The 23,200-nt window shown below is 44.2% G+C and overlaps 1 protein-coding gene across 2 annotated transcripts; it reads right to left on the bottom strand.

Moving 5' to 3' along the window:
• Nucleotides 1-559: 559 nt before the first annotated feature.
• Nucleotides 560-8,414, bottom strand: LOC143317753 (uncharacterized). 2 transcript variants are annotated; one of them, XM_076725762.1, is made up of 7 exons: nt 7,930-8,414; nt 7,551-7,719; nt 6,267-6,377; nt 5,717-5,815; nt 5,508-5,606; nt 5,303-5,404; nt 560-720 (listed from the first exon to the last, which is right to left on the bottom strand). In XM_076725762.1, exons 1-3 carry the CDS (start codon nt 8,357-8,359, stop codon nt 6,329-6,331), a joined length of 648 nt encoding a protein of 215 aa, XP_076581877.1. In that variant the 5' UTR covers nt 8,360-8,414; the 3' UTR covers nt 560-720; nt 5,303-5,404; nt 5,508-5,606; nt 5,717-5,815; nt 6,267-6,328. The 2 variants fall into 2 exon arrangements, with proteins under 2 accessions (XP_076581877.1, XP_076581876.1); XM_076725761.1 differs by lacking the exon at nt 560-720 and adding an exon at nt 4,742-5,193.
• Between the last annotated feature and the right edge of the window lie 14,786 nt (nt 8,415-23,200).

The following is a 23,200-nucleotide window of genomic DNA, read 5'->3' as shown; positions in this document are numbered from 1 at the left end:
GGGCACAAAAGAGGGGGTGTCAGGGTTTAATACCCTGGAAGCTGGTTGAGGCTCAATGAAACCTCCTTCCCTCTGTAGGAAAGGACCCCTAGTGATAATTTCTGGCACCCATGGGCTAGGATACAGTTCATCCTCATCACTGTGTGACTCATCCTCCTGACAATCAGCATCCCCTGTTATGATTCCGTAGAATTGGCATTTAGTCGGACCAATGTAGCGGAAGAAACAGCCGGAAAACCAGGAGTTGAAATCAACAAAGACTTTAATAACAATAATGCAAAGAAAACCCCAAACACAAAATCAGCCCAATAAAACAAAAGCGTCACTACACCGTGGCGAGCGGGTAGGAGAAAACAATAACTCTAGCAAGAACAAAGGAAATACTAATTGCTCAAAGAACATAAAATCAGCCAAACTAAGAAAGCGATCACTACACCGTGGCGAGCTAAGGACTACGAACAACCAAGAGTATCACTACCAGAAAATACAGAAACAAACTAAACTAGTGCAACTAGGCACAGCTCAAATAGCGACAAGACAAGTCTAGGGAAACAGGCTAAGGCACAACGATAGGAACAGAATGGCTGGAGAGTCTCAGCGAAAAGCATCAACAATCTGGCAGCGTGGCAACGCTGCCAAGCTGCTTAAGTGAAGGCGCAATCAGTGGAGATCTGCCCCAGGTGTGTTGGAGACCCGCAGCACCACCAGGCCACACCTCCACTGCAGGCGAGGAGAGAGAGAGAGAGCCATTAGCCAACATGCAATGAAAAACAAAACAAAACAAGTACACACTATGATATCCCCTTGTGTGTCTCTTGTCGTTTTGTCCCTCAGTCTCATCTTCTTTGATGTGTCAGTGGGAGAACTGTGCTCTTTGATCTCTGTCACAGGTAGGAACCTGCACGGCAGAAGAAGATCTCTATGCAACGTGCGGTGCAGCCCCTCCCCTGTTTCAGGTTTAACTACATGAACGGGACTGTCTCTAATCCGTCTGACAACAACATGGATCTTCTGTTCCCACCGATCTGCCAGTTTGTGTTTCCCCCTGATATTCACGTTTCTCACTAAGACCCTATCTCCCTCTAAGAGTTCAGCTGCTCTGACCCTCTTGTCAAACCTAGCTTTGTTCTTCCCTCCCATCTTCTGGAAGTTTTTAGTAGCTAATGAGTAGCTCTCTTGTAGGCGTTGACGAAGGCCCTTAACATACTCTGAGTGGGTCTTGTGGTTCCCCATATCAGGGTGGATTCCCAGGACTAGATCAATTGGCAGTCTGGGCTGCCTACCAAACACTAGTTCATAAGGGGAATAGCCTGTTGTATCATTTCTCATGCAATTGTATGCGTGGACCAAGGGTTTGACAAAATCTCTCCAATGGTATTTGTCTCTCTCTTCCAGGGTCCCTAGCATACCAAGGAGAGTCCGGTTAAACCATTCCACTGGGTTTCCCCAGGGATGGTATGGTGTGGTACGGACTTTGTCTGTTCCTATCAGTGTGCAGAGTTCTCTGATTATTTTAGATTCAAAGTCTCTGCCCTGGTCGCTGAGCAGACGACTGGGAAACCCGTAGTGAACAATAAAGTTTTCCCATAGAGCCTTTGCAACAGTTCTGGCTTTCTGATCTTTAGTTGGCACTGCCACAGCAAATTTTGTAAAGTGGTCAGTGATGACTAAAATGTTTCTCGTGTCTCTGTTATCTGGCTCAAGAGATAGATAATCCATACAAAGAAGCTCAAGCGGGTAAGTAGCGGAAACATTCTCCAAAGGCGCGGCCTTTTGAGGCACAGCCTTCCTCCTGAAACAACGGTCGCACCTTTTGCACTTCTCCTCAATGTCTCCGGCCATCCGTGGCCAGTAGAACCTGGCACGAGCAAGATGAAGTGCACGCTCAGAACCAAGATGGCCAACATCATTATGCACTCCCTGCAGTGCCCTCTCTCTGAACTGCTCAGGTAAGACCAACTGATAGACAAGATCGCCTTGCTCAGACCACTTCCTGTACAGGACATCATCCCTGAGTTCGAGTTTTTTTCCATTCCCTGAGAAGAAGTTTGACATCAGGGTGTTCAAGGTTTGTCTCTCTGAAACTGGGTTTTACAGCTCTTCTCACAAAGGTGATGACACGTGAGATAGATGGATCATTATTTTGAGCATTACACCAGTCAGAATTAGTCATGGATGGTAAAGTGTCCTCACCGAAAACATCAGGCACTATAGAAGGGTCGACAACAAGAGACTCTGCAACGACAGGTTGCTCTGAACAAGAGACTCTGCAACGACAGGTTGCTCTGAATGATGACAGCGTTCACCTTTAAACATCACAAGATGATGCTGACATAATGCAGTGAACACTTCATTACCCATGTCACCTCCTGTCTCTATGAGTCGTTTTTCTCATGTCCTCTATTCTCTCTCTTTCTTTAGGGAAAGCTTCATCCTCAAGGGGTGGACCTTGAGGCCGCCGGGATAACCTGTCTGCATCGCGGTTGGCCTGCCCTGCTCTGTACTTGATGGTAAACTGGTAAGTAGAAAGAGCGGCTGTAGGATTTGGGTGGTAAAACCCCCTACTTGCTGGATGGACCACCGATGGCAGAAGGGTGTAGAGCAAGATGGCAACAAAAAAAAGCATGAGACAACAGGATTTGCGTTCCAGAGCTCTGGCTTTTTTTTTCCTCTTTACTGAATGTCCAAAAGTCAGGGTACAGAGTCCTACACACATGCAGCAGCTTCCAAAAGACAAAGAAGGTGGGCAGGTGCAAACGCTCCAGTAATCAGCCCAGCAGAGGAGAGGAGAGAAGACACAACCTGTCCCCCACCTTCACACACACTCACTGCTCCTCTCACCTGGCCTTTCTACCCCCTAAGTCTCCTCCCACACCAGCCCAATCATAATAACACTCCCCCTGATTCTAAAACATATATACAATTAAACAATATTTACAATTGACAAACAATACAAATAACCCAAATACTAATACAGTTTAAAGAAACTACCTAATTAGCTAAAGAAATACTAAACATAATGCCTAAATTAAGAAAATACCCCCCTCACCCCTCCTCTCTCTCCTCTGATCCCTCAACCCAGCCTAACAAATCAAATCAAATCAAACTTTATTTATATAGCACTTTTCATACATAGTGCAACACAAAGTGCTTTACAAGAGTTAAAAACAATATAAATAAAAACAGAATAACACGAAAAACCCAACCCTCCCACCCCCCCCATGTACTAACACACACCCTCAACCACATGCATACACACACAGAAACACACACACACACACGCACACATTCTCACCACAGACAGTAGCAGGAGTAATGAGACATGCAAGGCACTGAGGATTGAGGAGAATGCCACCTTTGGGGCCGTCCACACCGAGAGGAGTCATCACGGGCTATGAGCACAGGGGGCACCGGCACCCGGGCCCCACCGACCCTGACGTACCGGTGAGTCCCCACACCAAGGTAGGGAGCCCCCCCACCAGCCGGGCCGATGGGGCCTGAGGACAGCACCCCCGGAGCAGACCAGACACAACTCTCAGTGTGGAGTACCCCCCAGAGGAAACACTGGAATTAAAGTAAAAAATAAAAAATAAATTAAACAGTTAAAAGAAGAGAATTTCATAAGATAATAAATAAAGTAGATAAAATAGGGTAAAATAATGCAAAATATAGGACATCAGAATAAAAGATATCAACATAAGATAACTGATAAAAACATAAGAAGAATTTGAAGTCAATTAAAAGCCTGATTAAAAAGGTGTGTCTTTAACCTTTTTTTAAAAATGTCAACAGTCTCTGCAGTCCTGAGGCCCTCCGGCAGGCTGTTCCACAGGCGTGGGGCATAGTGGCTAAATGCCGTCTCACCATGTGTTCTTGTTCTGGCTTTTGGTATGGATAAAAGGCCGGTGTTGGAGGACCTCAGGGTCCGCGAGGGTTGATATGGTAAAAGCAGGTCAGATAAGTAAGAGGGCGCAAGCCCGTTAAGACATTTAAAAACTAGTAAAAGAACCTTAAAGTCGACCCTGAAGCGGACAGGGAGCCAATGCAGCGACTGTAAAGCTGGTGTAATGTGGGCCCGCCCTCTGGTCTTTGTCAGCACGCGTGCGGCTGAGTTTTGCAGCAATTGGAGGTATGAAATACTCTTTTTAGGAAGACCAGAGAGCAGGGCATTACAGTAGTCTAAACGACAGGAAATAAAAGCATGCATTAGCACCTCTGTGCTGGCCTGAGAGAGAAACGGGCGGACTCTGGCTATGTTCTTAAGATGATAAAAGCCTATCTTTGTTATATTTTTGATATGTGGGATAAAAGTCAGCTCAGAGTCAAAAATCACGCCCAGGTTTTTTACAGATTGGGTTGGTTTAAAATCTTGTAGTTTTGGTAAAAGTTTCTCAGTCTGGCCTTCAGGACCTATAACTAAAACCTCTGTTTTGTCCTGGTTGAGCTGTAGGAAATTCCCTGCCATCCATGACTTGATATCTACACTGTAAAAAAAAAATCCGTTGTTTTTACGGAAAAATACTGGCAACAGTGGTTGCCAGAATAATCTTGTTAAAAATACAATAAAACGTAAACAGCATTACAGAATAACTAGTGCATTTCACTGGGATTCCATGTAACATTAATGATAACTAAATGTAAATTTTACAGGTATGCAATGTACAATAATCAATACATAGTTGTTTATTTTACGGATATTCAATGTACAATTAACAAGGACTTCATGAACATTTCAGCAGGATTCAATGTAAAATAAGCAGTTTTAGGATGTAAAATTTACAAGTTGTTCAGTAATGTTTACATACAGTATGTACTGTATTTATTACAGGATTATTCTGGCAACCACTGTTGCCAGTTTTTATCCATAAAAACAACGGGTCATGTAAAATAAGCAGTTTTAGGATGTAAAATGTACAAGTTGTTCTGTAATGTTTACATACAGTATGAACTGCATTTTTAACAGGATTATTCTGGCAACCACAGCTACCAGTTTTTATCCGTAACATCAACAGGACATGTACGCATGAAATACAGTTTTACTTTTTATCTGCAGTGCTTCAAATTACTTCTAAATGTTAATTTGAAGATAGGCTGTTAACAAACCACTCGTTAGTCAATGAATCATTCTAAAGAATGCAAGTTTATTTTTGAAAACAGTGGAGATATGAATGCTGTGGTCACTCAAAGGAACACCTAAGGGAATAGAGAAGAGAAAGAAGCACATACAGGATCTCCCTTAGTTTCATTTGTTAAGTTAGTCAATAATCAAAGACAACAGTAGCAGTAACACTATCACACCCACCTTTAATAATGGCTCGCCAATCATGGATGGGAACATCTAGAAGTTAGAAGTCTTGCCTCAGTTGAACTAGGACCCCCGTATTTTGGTCACTCAAAGGAACACCTATGGGAAGAGAAGAGAAAGAAGCACATACAGGATATTCATTAGTTTTATTTGTTAAGTCAGTCAATAATCAAAGATGACAGTAGCAGTATCACACGCCCACCTTTTTAAATGGCTCGCCAATCATGGGCTGGAACATCTAGAACAACACCCTGAAGAGCATCTAGGGAAACATCCACTGCTGTGGTCACTCAAAGGACACCTAAGGAATAGAGAAGAGAAAGAAACACAAACAGGATCTCCATTAGTTTCATTTGTTAAGTTAGTCAATAATCAAAGACAACAGTAGCAGTAGCAGTATCACATGCCTACCTTTTTAAATGGCTCACCAATCATGGGCTGGAACATCTAGAACAACACCCTGAAGAACATCTAGGGAAACATCCACTGCTGTGGTCACTCAAAGGACACCTAGGGAATAAAGACACACACACACACACACACACAATAATCTCAATTAATCAGTAGCATTGGAAACAATAACTGCTGTACTGTTGCTGCAGTATGAACTGTCTGGACACTAGGCACTGTCCTGAGACAGCCAGCACTGTCTGTCCTGGGACAGTCAGGCACTGTGCCCAACTCTCTTAGGACAGTGCATCGCTCCCCTGGACAGGACCTGGTTGCCCCGGGGACAATACCTGGCTGTCTCAGGACGGGGGCAGTGCCTGATTGTCTCGGGATAATGCGTAGCATCGTGGTAGAGTGCGTTGCCGTCTCTGGACAATTGGCACTGTCCCGAGACAATGAGTAGGACAATAGCAACAGTACAGTACAGTTACTGTTCCCACTGTCTCTCCCATTAATTTCATTTGTAAAGTCAGTCAATAATCAAAGAACGTAGTTGCACTAGCACTAGTACCTTTTTAAATGGATCGCCATTCGTGGTCTGAGAGGTCCTGAATCAACGTCAGGACTCTGGCATTAACATGCAATCGCGTAGCACTGGTTCGCTCCACTTTGGTCCCCCTCTCTGGATTTATAGAGAAGAAACATGTAGGAATACAGAGAAGACAGAGGAAACACATGTATATAATAAACAAACACAAATACATGATACAACTGCCTCCACAACAACAAAGGAAAGGATAAGTGTGAGGTTACAGTTTTCCTTTAATTAATACTTTATTGGTAGGCAGGGAGCAAAGGGGCCTCCAGAGACACTGTCTTTTTTCTTTTCTTTTTTTTTTTTTTTTTTGCTCAACATGAATCAGAACGTTAACATTTCGCATGACATGTTCGAGGTAGATAATGCATTTCCATTTCCATAAATTGCAAATTACAGGAACATAACTCTTCCTGAGCTCTGTTTTTGCACATCCACAGTAGAGGACTGAAGCAGAACATGTATGGTTTGAGTGATATAATTGGCTTCCCCTATACAAGTTCAAAACATGTTACACATTTCTACTGTATCACAAGGAAAATCAGGTAGAAATTTGGGTCTCTACTATTTAAGAAAAGTCAATAATACCATTCAAGCCATACATTAATGGGTTGGTTAGTAATCTGCCTGGGGGAGATTGGCCCCATTCTGCCTTCTATTCAAAGTTTTAACTCGAACTGAGTTGTGGTCTCGAGTCAGCCTGCGTTTCCATTACTAACCGGCTACTCAGACGTGGGTGGCGAGAAAAGAAGTGGCCGGTAAACAAACATGGAGTATATGGAGACATTAGTGGTGCTGCTCTTCGCTCTGATGCTTTTACTCTCTCAGAAGATGAAAATGATAACGTAGGCTATAGCCAAGGTGAGACACAACTGACTAGGCTACAGAAAGTGGCAACTTTACCAGTTCATTCACAAGAAAGAAATAGATTTCAACACGGGGCCATGATTGTGATGTGGATTTATGTTGTGGGTGATTAATTTAGTACGTCAAATGTATGCACGTTTCTTATTTTCTTGCAGTTGTAGAGAGTGAATGTACTGAATAAGAAAAGGATGAAAGCACTTCCAAACATGCAATCATTCTACTGTTAGCTACCTGTCTAGTTCTTCAAGATAGGAACACAGTGCGAGGGCAGCATAGGCCCTGTAGGTATTTATATGCATATTGCTTTGGATAAAAACTCAGCGAAATGACTCAATAAATAGAGCATAACAATGGTTAAATTAAATAAATAAATTTAAAAAAAAAAAAACTTACCTCTGTAGAAACTCCAGGGTTGATGCAAGTGCAGTTGGGTAATGGATGTTGAAGCAGTAATACGAGCCAAACATCATGCACAAGGAGGAGATGAAGGAAGAGATGTTCTCGTTGACGATGACGTGATCCACACACAGCATCATCCTTCTGGAAGAAAAGCAGGATTGTCCTTAAAAGAAAAAAAGAAAGAAAATTAAAATAATCCAGAAATTAAGTTTACATTTTCACGTCAGTCACTAACTCATGTATCAAGGGTGAAAACAAGTACGTACCAAGAAACCCACACCATCAGAAAAAAAAGGGGTGAATTCATTATAGTCAACATCCACGGTATGTGTCAGGCTTTACTCTTCAACTCAGGTAAGTAAGGTTAACTTACCACATACAACAATCGTTGGAGTCAAGGGAACTCGGTCCATGACCACTTCTCCAGCCAGGCAAGTGTCCTCCACGTAATGGAACATCACATCATCTCTCTCGTCAAAATAAGCCAGAAGAAGCAGCACCATCTCTGTGACCTGTGTGCTGACTGCCTGTTCTCCCATCATAATCTGTAGCTTTGTTGCAGCTTGGTAGAATCTTTTGGATTTGTTGACAGCAACTGTCTTCATGAAGTGCAAGAGCCGTTCCCCCTTCTGTTCCACATTTTTCAAGAAGGTTTCCTTCAGGTCAACTCCAGTGAGCTCGTTGAAGTGAACATTCATGCCAATTTCATGAAACCAATATGGCCAGTTTTCCTGGAGGTACTTCATGTCTTTCCCTTGGTTCACGTCTTTTCGCTGGCTGTAGAATGTGGACTTCATCAGCATTTTCAAAGGACCTGGGCTTTGTTGATTCTGGCTGAACAGATTTTTAAGCTCATCTTTCTTCTCCTGCTGGGTTTCGGCCGTTTCCCCAAGGGGCATAAACTTCACATGCCAACGGATGCACCCATAGGTGTCTTGAATCGCTGCACGTTTTTCAGGTGGGACTTCGTCAGTGTCAGAGTCATGTGATTTTCTTTTTTTAATTTTTGGTGTTGTAGGTCTTTTCACATTTTCGATCCGATTTTGAATTTGTTTCACGAGGGAGCCATACCCTGTGCCAATTACGTCGCCCTCAATCACATCTTGAAGGGACTTGGGGTATTTAGCCACCAATTTCTTAGCCACATCAGCAGCATTCTTCTTGCTTAAAGACGTGGTTACTTTCATCATTTCACGGACCACAATTCTGACCATCTCTTTCCTCAGACTTGGATTTGGACGCCTTTCCCTCTCCAAAGCCTGTGTCAACGCCTCTGGGAACTGTCCCCATGGTATTGTGAATGACTCTGGAAAACTGCCACTTGGGCTCTGACAGCTGCTGGACGACGATGACGTTGGCGACAGAGACATCATGGATTGGGAAGGTCCTGGTGAGGCAGTAAGGCAACCACTTTCTTGGGCCGGACCTTTACAAATGCACATACACGAAACAGACATAACATGAATGGTTTTACATTTTAATTGAACTTCATAACAATGTTGAGAACAGATCACATCATAAAACCACCAAGCAGTCAGGATGCTGAACAATGACGTTAAACTTACATTTCAGACTCCATGCAGCAACCAGCTTCCTGGCTTGTATGGGCCTCAGGGCTGACAACAAATCATCTTCTTTCAAAAACTGGAAGTCATCAGGGGTCTCTACCCCCAGAGATTGGAGAGTTTCCTCCAAGATCTCCCTTGTAGCATCTGGCAGGTCAGGCAAGGCCTCCGTGATGGCAGAATGTAGAAATGATTTGGACATCTGTACAAATTTCATTTAAGATGCATAAGTAAATATTTACAAAATGTAGCCGATTTACTGATTTACTACATTTACTATTCATATTGAAGTTAAAGTTGTGCCCAATATGACTACAGACATTGAAAATCAAAAAATAGAACTACATAAAACTCATCATTCAAACATTGCAAAAATCACATGGACAAAACGCTGTGTTTCAGTGGGATGACTCTGTGTGCATCGATGGTGTATGAAGTCAGTGGGTAAAAATCTAGCAAGGCCTGTATGTTCACACACTTCATTGCTGTACTTTGCGGTCTAATGGCATACAGATGGTATTTGGGAAGGAAGACGGATTTGTGCAAGTCCATAAGAACATACACAGCATCATCCTTAGTTAGAATTATGATAATCTTCCCAAATTCCAGAGACTCGTTTAAGACCAAAAAATCCCCTTTCTTGTAGGTTGTACCTCTGTACTGAATTTCTGTTGAGACAACAGTATCCCTTTCTGAAAATCCAAACTCAGAAGCAGCATGAATGACAGCTTCACTGTAAAGGTTGGGAATAAAAGCGCAACCATTTTTAATTTGTAGTACCTCACTAGATCCTGGTCCTGCCGAGACATATGCCTGGAACATCTGATGCCTCTCAGAAAGAGTGAGGCAAATGTTCTTGAAGTTTTTCAAATGTCTGGCACATCACTTGAAATAGCTATGTTTGCTTTCAAAATGCATCGTCCACAGTCGAATAAGGGGGCCAAATTTCAGGATTAGTGAGGGATAATGTCTCATGTAATGGTGTTTCGGTTTGAGAGTACTATGAGGAAACAAACATGTCCTTGAATCCAGATATTCCTGAACTATGATTTCAAGGTAAGCTATCTGTGACACTGAAATCTTTTGCGCACAAACTAGATCAACAATATCTTTGAGCAGGAGAGTCAACTGCCACACGTCATCATCAGCATTTTGCACCTTGTCGCCAATTAGAACAGGTAACAACCTCAAAAAATTCCAATTCTGGATCGCGTTACCAGAGAGTTTGAGTGCACCAGACTGGACAGTGCAAGGCTTGGAGAGAGCATCTGAACCTTTGAACTGGAATTGTATGATTCGCCTGTTCAAAAGGGTATATGTGAACCACTTCTTGGTCTTGATGAAATAATTCAATACAGACCAAGGTCATAGGACAACACGCCCTCAAAAATGTCATGGCCTAAACATGGTGGGAGCCCGGGTTGGCATATATGAAAGTTTGGCACATCATTGAAAACTGACCTCACTTTTATTCCTTTGACGTCTCTGTTCTCCTCAGACAGAGCGGCGACAGCAGCGTCATAGGAATCAGCAGTTCTTTGCTGGCCGCAAAGATTGGGTTCTTTCTTAAATTCGTCTCTGGTTACCTCACAGTACCTGCAAAATAACAAGACGTGAAATTTTCGTTAAACCCTCCAATGCCATGTGACCCTAAATTATCCCCAGCTATACAGTACAAAGACAGTACAAGGACAGTTTCCCCTCCTACAGTCACTCCATTTTCTGCTAAATCTGACAAATCCGAGATCAGGTCAGCAAATACTTTGGCACATCCAAACTTTTTTAGATCATTTTCTCCACACAACAAGACTAGGGACATGTGATCTGTGTTGGATCGCACATGAACTGGCAAATTCGCAACAGAAAGATAAACAGCGAGAACTTTGTGCTTTTTTTTTTGCTGAGCCGAGAGGATTGACTACTTCAAATGCATCTTGGTACAAAATAAGCTGCAGGCCTCCTGGGTTTGCAATGAAGAACGGATTGGACTTGAAGGCCTGTCCATCACAAGTGTCACCAAGGACACGTGCATCTGTTTCAGTAGTCTGTTGCAACACAGAATGTTTCCAAAATTGTGATTCTAGTAAGTTAGTCACTGTTTGCTTTACAGGTATGTAATAAGCATTTCTTTGTCTCATATCATCATCATATCCTAATCTTACTACTTTGGGCTCTACATATTTGAACATCCGTTTGAATGCCTGAGCTCTCGTGTAGGCTGTTCTCAGTGGGCCTTTATGAGATGAGGAGAACAGATCAGAATCCTTAATACAATCAGAGACTTTCCCCATCACATCATCAGTAAGATTTAACTCATCTTTCATGACAGAGTGTAATTTGCTCAAAGTGTAATCAAGTCCTAATTCATGTAGATTTTGCATCTCTTCAACAATTATTTGTATTGTTGAATCTGGAAGCAGCAGTTGACCTTGTAGTTTTAAACAGAACAGGCAAACACTCCTAAGAAAGATTTCATCAAAAACCTGTGTCGGTTCAGTACTTACTGATAGATCTGCTGCCTCATCCATCTCATCCGTCTGCGAAACCTCTTCACAAGCCGTGGCAGAGGACTACGGTGTGATTTCTCTGTAAAGATCATTTATGTTATTCACTGAGCAGTCTGGATGTTTCCTAGACAAGTGCACTGCAAATGATGACCTCACAGTAAATGTGTTTGGACAACCTGCCACTGGACACTTAACAGATCTTCCCTCCACTAAATGTTTTTTTAAGTGTACAAGAAGTTCCTGCACAGTCTGAAATCGGTCTGAGCAAAGTGACACAGCGCACACAAAATTAGACACAATGGCTGTGTTGGCATAAACAGACGATGTTGTGGCATTGTGCTTCCTATAGAAGTGAGACTTAAATGATGCATATGTGCAAAATGTCTGCCTGCAACTAGTACTCTCACACCTGAAAACACAGCGTGGTTCGTTTCTGTGAATCCTACAATGCAACACTTAACCCATCAACGTTTGCAAGGTTCTCCCGCAAAAACGACAACGAATCATGGCAAAGGGAGCTTGAAACAGGCGAAACAATTCTTATCTGCCAACAGTCAAAAGCAAAAAAAAAATACACCAACATTGATAGCTGTCTATCAACGAGTGTAAAATAAAATTAAGACACGATGTATCATTTCACAACATGAACACAGTGTGGCTCGCTTCTGTGAATCCTAAATGCAACACATAACCCCTCAACGTTTGCAATGTTCTCCCGCAAAAACGACAAACGAATCATGGCAAGGGGAGCTTGAAACAGGCAAAAAAAAAAAAACTCTTATCTGCCAACAGTAAGCAAATGCACCAACTTTCATAGTTGTCTGGCCATCAACGAGTGTAAAATAAAATCAAGACACGATGTATCATTTCACAACATTGGACTTTGACTTAACCGACGATTGAGTATGATTCAATGGTGTTCAATTTGCACCACTACGGCAAAATGGAATTGGGAAAAGGGCGCGGAGAGCTTAGCTGCTAAAGCTCTGTTAGCTGCTTGAAACTGCAGCAGCACAAGGATAACAGTAATCGCTCATAGAACAATTTACAACATGAAAACACACCGTTTCTTGACAATAAACTGCTTTGTACTTAACCTGACGGTTGAGTATGCTTCAGCTGTATTAATTCAGCTCTGCTGGTATACTTGATTAGCTAGCTTGGCTAACCAAACTGTCTGGTAACATGAAGTTGACGTCGAGTAAAATATTAAACGACCGCTCTTCAGCTATCTTTAACTCTGAATGAACAGAAAGGGAGGGTGATTCTTCGGTATAGATTACCTTCTAACTTTTGACAACAGTGTTTAGGTTGGATATCCGACAGGAAAGTTTCACTCTGAGGGGCAAACAGTCACTGACCAGAGACGACAAGAATCTGCGTGCAAGCAAGTGAAGCACCTGTTGCGCGAGGCTTTGCCTGTGACGTCACAGCACCACGCAAGGCACGACATGCTGAGTCGTCTGATCTCCAGAAAACATAGGCCTAAATAAAAAAAATGTAACCCCCTTGGCTTGATTTCGTTGTAAAACCAATTGCGACATTGTTCATTGTATGTTTTAATTTTTTTTTGTATTTTTTTGTTTTTTTTCTTCTCTTTCCCACATATTATCTGTGTACAGATTGTATTTTGAATTTTTTCTAATTAAAAAAAATAAAAAAAACATAGGCCTAAATGTCTAATTATCTGAATAACAAGCAGGCTACACTAGTCTCTGTAAAATTATTTTCCATGCAGGATTCAACGAAATTAGTATTGTTTACTTACCTTGAGATTGTCGCTGGTTTAAACGAGAAGTTCCCAATATGTCCAGAGCAGCTTAGGCCTTAAAATTTCTCTGTAGTGATTTCTCTTCCCAAGGTTTGACTGGGGTTAGGGTTAGGGTTAGGGTAGGTTTAGGTAAAAGCGTAGTGCCCCTGGGGGGAGCACTGCGAAGGGCACGGGCTCTCGGGGGCAATGGGGATCCAAAGGATCTTGGGACCCTCCTTAATTGTAATAAAAATGGATCTTTGATCCTTAAAAAATACTTAAAAGTGTGGTCAATTTTTAGAAGTGCATGGAGGATTGGGCAACGGTGCAGGCTGGCAGTGGGACTTTGTATATTTATCAAAATGTCCCCTCCCCCTTCAGGGCCCCTGCCGTGATACTTACGGTGGTCATTACTTAAAAGGAGCAAGTTTTATAAGAAAATAACTAAATAAATAAATAGTAAGTGCTTGATTGAAATTTTAAAAGGTTAGACATAAAACAAGAGAAGTTAATAAGGACATAAGTGCTAAAATGATAAAAGAAGTGCTCAAATGATAAAACAAGTGCTCAAATGCTAAAACAAGTGCTTACAAACAAGTGCTGATAAAAAACACACCGTATATGCATGCAATGAATAAAAGAGAACCACACATATGTACATTTTAAGATTAGAATAAAATCATGCATAATACTGTTGTTTATTGTCTAAAACCTTACTTTATAAAAGTTCAATTTCAAAGTAAAAATGCTTGCTCCTGCTAAAAAATAATAATAATAATAATAATAATGACACCAACTTCTCATAGGTTTTTTATAAGATATGTTTTATTTGAAACAAGGGTTTGCAGGGACTCCGGCTGCGGTGAGAGGCTTCGTGTGAGGAATAAATGTGTTTATAATTTTTAGAAAGAAATAGTAAAAATCAAGTAAATATATATGTGTATAAAAAGAAGTTAAAATTATAGTAAATACATAAGAAAATTAAATAAATAAATAGTTAAAGGATCTTTGTAAAATAGTGAATCAATAAATAAGTAAATAAAAAATCATGATTTGTAGGAGGTAAAAGTTACAGTTAAATAAATTTAATATATAAATATGTCTTAAAATATAGAAAATTAAGGAGGAAAATAAATAAATAAATAAATAAATAAATTTAAAAAAAAAAAAAAAAAAAAAAAAAAAAAAGGAGTTTCCTTCTTGGGTCACCGCAGTCGGAGTCCTGCTCAAAACCTGTAGGGGGAGAAGCCCTGAAAAGGGAGGAGGTGAGCACTTCTAGTAAATGCTGCAAAAAACGTTGTTATTTATCAAGTGGAGATGGACTCATCAACCATACTTTTCGTTTAGGCCGGTAGGGTCTATGGTCTTTAGTAGATGAATCCATCTCCTCTCCGCTGCCTGTCTCTGGGCCGTGGTCCAATCCCTCCTGCTCTCCAGGCCCATGCTCTGGACATTGTGTTGGCCATGGAGTTTAAAATGTGCATACAGGACACTGGTGCCACTCCCGTTGTTCATGATGTAAAAATGCTGTTTTATTCTGGTTAAAATTGAATGTTTAGTCTGCCCCACATACATTTTGTGGCAGGCCCTGCACCTAATGGCATATATGACATTATTTGTTGTTGGCTTCAGGGCCTGCCACGGGTTTATACCTGTTTTTGCGTAAGGGTTAAAAATGTGGGGGAGGGACATAAAACCAATTGCCGAGCCTCGACGCGCTTCCCCAGGTGTCCTTGAGTTGTTCAGGTCAGAGTGCACCAATAAATCTTTAAGATTTTTGTTCCTGCGGTGGGCGGAGATCAGCCGGCAGTCCCCCAGCGCGTCGCAGTTGTTCCTTGCCCTTTCAAAGTTTGTCTTAAAAATGGAAAGAAGGTTTCTGGTGGTCTCCGAATAGGTGACCACCAGGGGGACAAGATTCGGGCTGGCTGGTCGGGGGACGTTATGGTGGTATTTTTCTTTGAAGGTCCGGCTGACCTCCGCCTTGACACTCCTGAGGAAGCGCCTCGAGTAACCCCTAGGCCTCAGCGCACTAAAGAGGGTGCTTGTAGCTTCCTCCACATGCTCAGGGAAGGTGCAGATCCTGTGGAAGCGTATCAGCTGGGACTTTATCAGACCTCTGTACGTGTGCCTTGGGTGGTAGCTGGTTTTATGGAGGAGTGCATGGCGGTCGGTGTCTTTGAAATGGACTTTGGTGGCCAGTATCTTGGTTTGGTCGCTGGAGTCGCGGAAGAAGACACTCGTGTCCAGAAATTCTATTGAGTGAGGTTGTAGATTGTACTTGATTTTTATCTTCGGATGGTGTGAATTGAGTGTGTCGGTGAAGGTGATGAACTGTTCTGGTGTGCTGTCCCAGAGGCCGAAAATGTCATCCAGGTACCGGAAATACAGTCGGGGTTTGACGGGGATGTTGCTGAGTGCTGTTTCCTCCCAGTGGGCCAGATATATGTCCGCATAGGACGGCGCATACTTCCGGCCCATCGCGCAGCCGCACAGCTGGAGATAGTGCTGGTTGTTGAACATAAAATCATTTCTGGTGAGGGTTATTTCCAAAAGTTTCAGGATGTGGTGGTCAGGGCGAGTTGAATCTGGATGTTTGTTGAAAATTGACTGAACGGCGGCTAATCCTAGTGGAGTTTCAATGTTGGTGTATAAAGAGTCTATATCTATTGTAAAAAGGAGGGTGTGACCGGGTACCTGTTGGTTTTTTATTGTCTGTACAAAATGGTATGTGTCTTTAATGTAACTGGGGTGGAGTTTGGCGAGGGGGTTAATGAAATGATCTATATATTCTGTTATGGCATATGTTTCTGAACCGCAGTCGCTTACAATGGGGCGGCCGACCGGAACAACAGAAGGGACCGTCCACGTTTCAGGGGGCTTGTGGATCTTGGGTAACAGATAAAAGAGGCGGGGCCTGGGTTCATCGGGACCGTCCAGGTACTGTTTTTGTTTTGTAGTGATGTATTTGTGTCTGTGTAATGTGTCTGTAATGTTCCTAACTAATGTTTGTGTTTCCTGCTGGAGTGAGGTGTGTAGTGGTCTGTAGTATGTGTTGTTGTTTAACTGTCTGTGTGCCTCTAATATGTAATTGTCCCTATCTTGAATAACAATTTGGCCCCCCTTGTCGGCTGGTTTAATAACTATGTGTTTGGATGTGCCTAGTGTTCTGAGGGTGCGTTTGTGTTCCTGGCTAATGTTGGGTGTTCTATGTGGACGGGGGTGTCAGTGTGTGAGTGCCCGGTTGTTATCAGTGATTAGTTGTGTTATGGTGGGTGAGATGGTGTCCGGGTGTGGTTGCCAAGTGGACGGTCCCGTGAAGGGCACAGGCTCCCGCCTCTGGGCCCCCTGAAAGTGGTCTATCAATTTAAGCCGTCGGTGGAAGGCATGAAGGTCCCTTCTGAGTTCCGGCCGGGTGGGAGGATTGGGGGTCGGGATGAAAGTGAGTCCTTTTTCTAGGATCTCCAGCTGCGCGGCTGTGAGGGAGAAAACAGCAGAGAGATTAGTGATATTGGAGAGTTGTGGGGGAGATGTGCAGTTGTCTCCCTTTACAAGTTTAAGTGTTCTTTCCAGTACCTGAATATTTGTTCGGCCACCTGGGCAGTCCAGTGGATGTTGTCGGCCGTGGTGTGAAAAAGCAATGGGTTAATTTCCGGAATGAAGTTGTACTTGGAGGCTATGGTGTTATTGAGTCGAGTGAGTAGTGTTTGCTTTCGCTGGTCCAGTTTCCGTGAAAAATTTATGATGGGGAAGTAAATGGTGGCGTTGGGAAAGGTGATCTGGCTGGTGCTCCACATCTGCTGTGCTTGTTTCAAGAAAGTGGATGGTTCATGTTCTGACAGACAGTTGTTGAGACCGACCGAGAGTATTACCTGTGTGACGGTGTGTTGAGGTGGCAGTTTCTTTAAGATGGCGGTGATGTGGTGGAATGTGGCTCCGGGGAAACTGTCTACCTGAATGTGTGAGTGTCTGAATGTGGGGATGCGGGAGAGGTTTGAATCGCCTATAATGAGTATCCTCTTCCGCACCTCCAGCGACCAATCCTGAATTTTACGAAAAGTGCGTGGGTGTGTGTGTGGTTCTGGGGGGTTCGGGGAGCCAGGCGCCGCCGCAGGGACCCTGGTTGGGCGAGAGGTGGATATCTCAGATGTTAAGGTAGTGTTCAGCTTAGCTTTCATTTTACCCTTCATCATCATAGAGTTGTTATCCACCTCAGAGATTTCTAGGGCTCTACAGGCCCCTGCGGCAAACAGCTCTGGCTCCCTCTGCTGTGCGTGTGGTGGATCTGGAGGTGGAGAAGAGGAGATTGTGTTACTACAGGGGAGAGCTACATTGCTGTATGTCTGTGTAGTCTCTGTGGGGTTATGGACTTTGTGTGGAGAGGGGGGGTGGTGGCGGTGGCAGGCTGGGGGGGAGGAGGAGGGAGCGGGGAGGGCCCCGGCAGAGGACCCAGCCGACTGCGATCCCAGGCGGTCGAGTACAGCTCGAGGGATGGGGTTGAGCTGCACCTTTACCTGCCGCCTGGGGTTGCGTCTGGGCAACTGGGGCTGCATCAATCCATCGGGGCCCCCCACCGCCGCCGCAACCTCGCCCCCAGTCGACGCACAGAGGTCTGAAGAGGGGGGAAGTGTAGTTGGGATAGGAGGGAGTGTGGGGGGAACAGGAGAGTCAGAAGGGGGAGAAAGAGTGTCAGGTTTAGGGGGAGAGTGGGGGGGAGGATGGGGCAGGGGGCTAGGGTTGGGATTGGAGGGGTTGGGGAGGTCAGAGGGGTTAAGGTTAGGAGAGAGGTGGGGGGAAGGGGGTGGGAGGAGGTTAGGGGGGTTGGGTTTAGGGGAGAGGTGGGGGGAGGGGGGGGTATGAAGGGGGTTAGAGGGGTTAAGTTTAGGAGAAAGGTGAGGGGAAGGGGTAGGGGGGAGGCTAGAGGGGTTGGGTTTAGGGGAAAGGTGGGGGGAGGGGGTAGGAAGGGGGTTAGAGGGGTTAAGTTTAGGAGAAAGGTGAGGGGAAGGGGTAGGAGGGAGGTTAGAGGGGTTGGGTTTAGGGGAGAGGTGGGGGGAGGGGGTAGGAAGGAGGTTAGAGGGGTTGGGTTTAGGGGAGAGGTGGGGGGAAGGGGTAGGAAGGAGATTAGAGGGGTTGAGTTTAGGAGAGAAGTGGGGGGACGGAGGGTTAGGGTGGGTTAGGTTTGGGTTAGAAAAAAGGTTTCATAAGTTTGTCGTCCAAATGGACCAACAAAAGAGCACAGGCACACGAATGCTTCCCACAGTCTTTCCACTATTCACAAAATGAACAGCGTTGTTTTCTCTGGTCCAGAATACCATCGATGGTAGACTGGACCTCTTTCAGCCAAACCCTCAACGACATACAGTCTCCGGTCCCGAGTCAGCATACATTAATTTTATCCTTCTTTCCTTTCTTTGTATATACATGGAGGGGTTGTTTTTTATCCTTTTTGTCAACCTTAAAAAACAATAAAGCGTATCTCTTCCTAACCGGAATCGAGCCTCACTTTTGAAACTCTTTTCTTTCCTCCTTTTTAAGCACGGTTGTTTTTTATCCTTTTTGTCAACCTTAAAAAACAAAAAGCGGATTTCTTTTGTCTTTTTGCCATGGAGGGGTTGTTTTTTATCCTTTTTGTCAACCTTAAAAAACAATAAAGCGCAACTCTTCCCAGTCGGAATTGAGACCCCCATTTAAGCCTCCTACGTTCCTCCTTTTTAATTCAGGTTGTTGTTTTGTCCTTTTTGTCAACCTAAAAAAATAAAAAGAGTCCTCTAAAAGAAAGGAGAGAGGATATTTAAACCTCATTTAGGCCGTTTGGTACACCTGTTTTTAGTGTGGTGATCCAACGCCTTTCTGCTGTCAACCTCTGGGCCGTCGACCAGCCGGTCTTTGTTTCAAGGCCAGCAATCATTAGATTGTCCACACCGTGCGATCGAAAATGTACATATAATTCTGTCATTTTTGCAGTTCGATCAATGTGGTAAATATGTTGTTTCAACCTCTGCGACAGCTTATTTTTAGTCTGTCCAACATATATTTTACCACAGATCCTGCATTCGATTGCATATACCAGATTTGAGGAATCCAGCTGGAACTTTTGCCACACTGGTGCACTCAAATCTGTGTATTTGTTTTTAATGTATTTTATCGATCTGTGGTGTGTTTTAGTGTTTTGTATTTTTTTATCTCCCTGCAGGGAAGCATGAACTAAAAAGTCCTTTAAGTTTTTATTCCTTTTAAAAGCTGATATGATTTTAAAATCAGATAGTGGTTCCAGGTGTGTTTTTAATCTTGTGAAATTAATTTTTGCCACAGAGTTCATTCTTGTCGAGGCCGAGGAGAAGGTGGTTATCAGAGGGATGATGTTTTTATTTTCTTCCACTCTGGTAGCCCCCCGATCCCCCTCCAAGATGCTCTGCTGCACCTCCACTTTCACCGAGCGTAGGAAGGTCCTATTGTACCCCCTCGCTCTCAGGGCCCGGAAGAGTATTTTAGTCGCAGTCTCCACATCCTCCTGTTTTGTACAGATCCTATGAAACCTTATCAGCTGGGATTTAACAATTCCCCTGAAAGTGTGTTTAGGATGAAAACTGTTTTTATGTAGCAAAGCATGGGTGTCTGTTGGTTTAAAATATACTTTGGTTCCCAGACTCCACTTTTCCACCTGCTCTTTTATGATGAAGACTTGCGTATCTAAAAACTCCACTTGTTCTCTGTGTATATTGTACTTGATTTTTATTGAATCATGGTGACTATTCAGAATGCTTATGAAACTTTGAAATTCTGCCTCTGAATAAGTCCACACACCAAAAATATCATCCAGATAGCGAATGTAAATTATTGGCACTTTGGGGCACTTGGGAAAGACTGTTTGCTCCCAGTCCGCCATATAGATGTTTGCATAGGCCGGGGCAAACTTCTTTCCCATGGCGGTGCCATGTATCTGGAGATAATATTTGGAATCAAACTCGAAATCATTCCTGGTCAGTCCTAATTCTAAAAGAGAGAGGAGAGCCTCATCCGGTCTCGCCGGGTCGGGGTACTTTTTAAAAACATCTTTTACAGCTTTTAATCCCAGTTGAGTGTTAATATTTGTGTACAGAGCATCTATATCGATGGTAAATAATATAGCTCCAGGCGCCACACTTATTGTTTTGATTTTATTCACAAACTCGTACGTGTCCTTAATATAGCTGTCGTGTTTCTGTGACAATGGGTTCAAAAAATGATCAATATACTCCGCCACTCTGCACGATTCACTGCCGCAGTCGGAGACTATGGGCCTGCCCGGAGGGATTTGATGCGGAACTGTCCACGTGCTGGGATCCTTATGGATCTTCGGCAGCAGATAGAACTTTCGTGGACGAGGAGGATCTTGACCAAATAGATAATATCTTTGTTTGGAAGAGATGTATTTTTTAATATATAGATCCTCCACAATCCTCCGGAGCATGGTCTGCGTCTCCGACTGCAGCGAGCGCGTCAGAGGTCTATAATGTGCTGTGTTATTCAATTGCCGATTAGCCTCTATGAGATATTGTGTTCTATCTAAAATCACTATTTTTGAACCCTTGTCAGCCGGTTTAATAATCACATCACGTCTGGACCGGAGCTTATTTAATGCTCGTCTTTCCTCTATGGACAGATTGTCTTTGTCCATGTGTCTGCTCGGGACTCTGTTCAAACCCCGCATATCCTCCTCGATCAAGTTTTTTATTGATTCGGGGATGGAGTCCGGATGAGGTTCCCAACGTGAGGGGTCAATAAAAGGCTCCTGAGTCGAGTTTGTGTTAAAATCAAAATGGTGTAACAGCTTGAGGCGCCTGTGATAGTTATATAGATCTCTTTTTAAGCTGTTTTTATCTGTACGCACCGGTGTCGGAACAAAGAAGAGGCCCCTCTCTAACACTTCCTTCTCTGGCTCGTCTAAAACACATGTCAGAGACAAGTTGAGGATATTGGAAGGTGTCGGGGTGAGAAGGCTCGGTCCCCCCGCTTTTAGTTTAACTGTGTCATCCAGGAATCTAAGATGCTCAAGGCCGTTCTGGCTGTCCAGTGTATTGGATCGTGTGTCTGTACAGTAAATCGTTTCTCCTCTATCATATGTAGAGTGTTAAAGTTTGCCAAAAGGTAGATGTTTGTTTGTTCGATCAAATGCCGTGTATTAGGCGATAGTTTTTCAGAAAACTGGATCAAAGGCACATATATTTGTGCATTAGGAAAGCTTTTCCGTGCCGTTGCACGTAGTTGTTGAAATTGCTTTTTGATCGTTTCCGTTAAGTTGTTTCTCAAACAATTGTTTAAGCCAACTGATAAAATCACCTTTTGGACTGTAGCACACGTTTCCACTTTAGCCAGAACGGCCTTGAGATGATGAATTTGAGCTCCCGGAAAGCTATCAATTTGAGCCGCCGAGTACTGGTGGGGGGGGATCCTCGCTAGATTCGAGTCACCCATCACCACTATGGGCTTTTTAACCTCCAGTGACCAGAATCTTATTTTCTGGGAAGTGGCAGTATGGCGAGTTGGTTTAGTGAGGGGGACCCCGGTCCTCAACTCGGGAGTGTGAGGGCCCCCGCTATCTTGTGGGGTAGTGAGACTCTCCCCCATAGGGGCTGGGATGCCATCGGCATTCCTCCCCGGGGTTGTAGAGTCTCCCCCACTTGGTAAGCCGGTGGGGCCCCCCTCCCTGAGGACCGGGGCCCCCCTCTCGCTGTCACTTCCCTCCTCCTCTCCTTCAACTCTCCCCGAGCCCAGCACTGCCACATTCGACACCACTGCCCTGTTCACCACCCGCTCCATCACTGCCTCCACATTCTCACTCAAGTCCCCCTCCAAAAAGGAAGGGAACAGGGGACTGTCAGGTGGATGTGAGTGGTCCCATCCCCCACTCAGATGTTCTCCAACCTCACTCTCCGGCACCGGGGACAGCACTCTCTCCCCCGGCCGTGCCCCCAAGATCTCAGCCCCACTCAGCCTCACCAGATGGACCTCAGCCCGTGTTTCCACCACCCTAGCTAATCCCAAGCCACGGCCCGAGGGCCGGTTAGGGTTAGGCGTCGAAATAGCGCCGGCGCTAGGGTTAGCGTCTGTGCTAGGGGCAGGGAGGTTAAGGTCAGGGCTAGGGCCGGGTGAGGGGCTATCACTCGAGGCAGGGGGGAGGTTGGGGTTAGGCTCCAGGCAGGAGGGGTGGTTAAGGTCAGGGTTAGGGTCATGGTTGGGGTCAGAGTCTGACTCTAAGGGGGTGTCGGGAATCGGGTCCGAGTCGGAGGGGGGAGTCAGTTCGGGAGAGAGAAGAGGACGACTCAAATCCCCGGGGATCAGGTTAGTGGAATCAGGACCAGAAATCCGTCGTGAGGTGCGTGGAGTACGTCTAGGGCGAGGTGGCTGAGGCCACTGCTGACACCCAGGCTGCTCCGACGCTCGTCTCAGTTCTGGCCACTCATCTCCCTTCTCATTAGGATCACAGAAAAACTCTGCAGCAGTTGTTAAAACCTCCGGTGTTTTTTCTTTTATCAGTGAAGTAAACCGTGCAATAGAGGATGTAGTTAGTTTATGTTTATATCTCATCTTGCCGTATGTAATGGCCTTCTCCACTGCCACTGGATCATGCCGTGGCAAGTTCTGGATGTTCTGTGCAATCACCACATCGTAGTGTTCTTGCAAGATATTCATATTCTCTTTCATCCATCTAGCAGTGTTTAGTTGTACTTTTGCACGAGTTTCCTCACATGGAGAAGATGGTTTGATAAAAGCAGTGAGTTTTTCAACTTGCTTTCTCATACCAATAGGGGGTTGCTGCATGAGCTGTGATTTTTCTATGATTTC

This window comes from Chaetodon auriga, unplaced genomic scaffold (genome assembly GCF_051107435.1).
Source record: "Chaetodon auriga isolate fChaAug3 unplaced genomic scaffold, fChaAug3.hap1 Scaffold_241, whole genome shotgun sequence".
NCBI lineage: Eukaryota > Metazoa > Chordata > Actinopteri > Chaetodontiformes > Chaetodontidae > Chaetodon > Chaetodon auriga.
Note: the sequence above shows the minus strand (reverse complement) of the source record. Positions and strands in the feature narration are given on the sequence as shown.

Bases quoted from the DNA above. Each gene is read 5' to 3' on its own strand.
- LOC143317753 (XM_076725762.1), bottom strand. From the start codon at position 8,359: ATGCTGATGAAGTCCACATTCTACAGCCAGCGAAAAGACGTGAACCAA. The intron at 7,720-7,929 runs GTAAGTTAACCT...TTTTCTTTTAAG, and splicing joins TCCAACGATTGTTGTATGTG to GACAATCCTGCTTTTCTTCC. The intron at 6,378-7,550 runs GTAAGTTTTTTT...CTATAAATCCAG, and splicing joins ACCCTGGAGTTTCTACAGAG to AGAGGGGGACCAAAGTGGAG.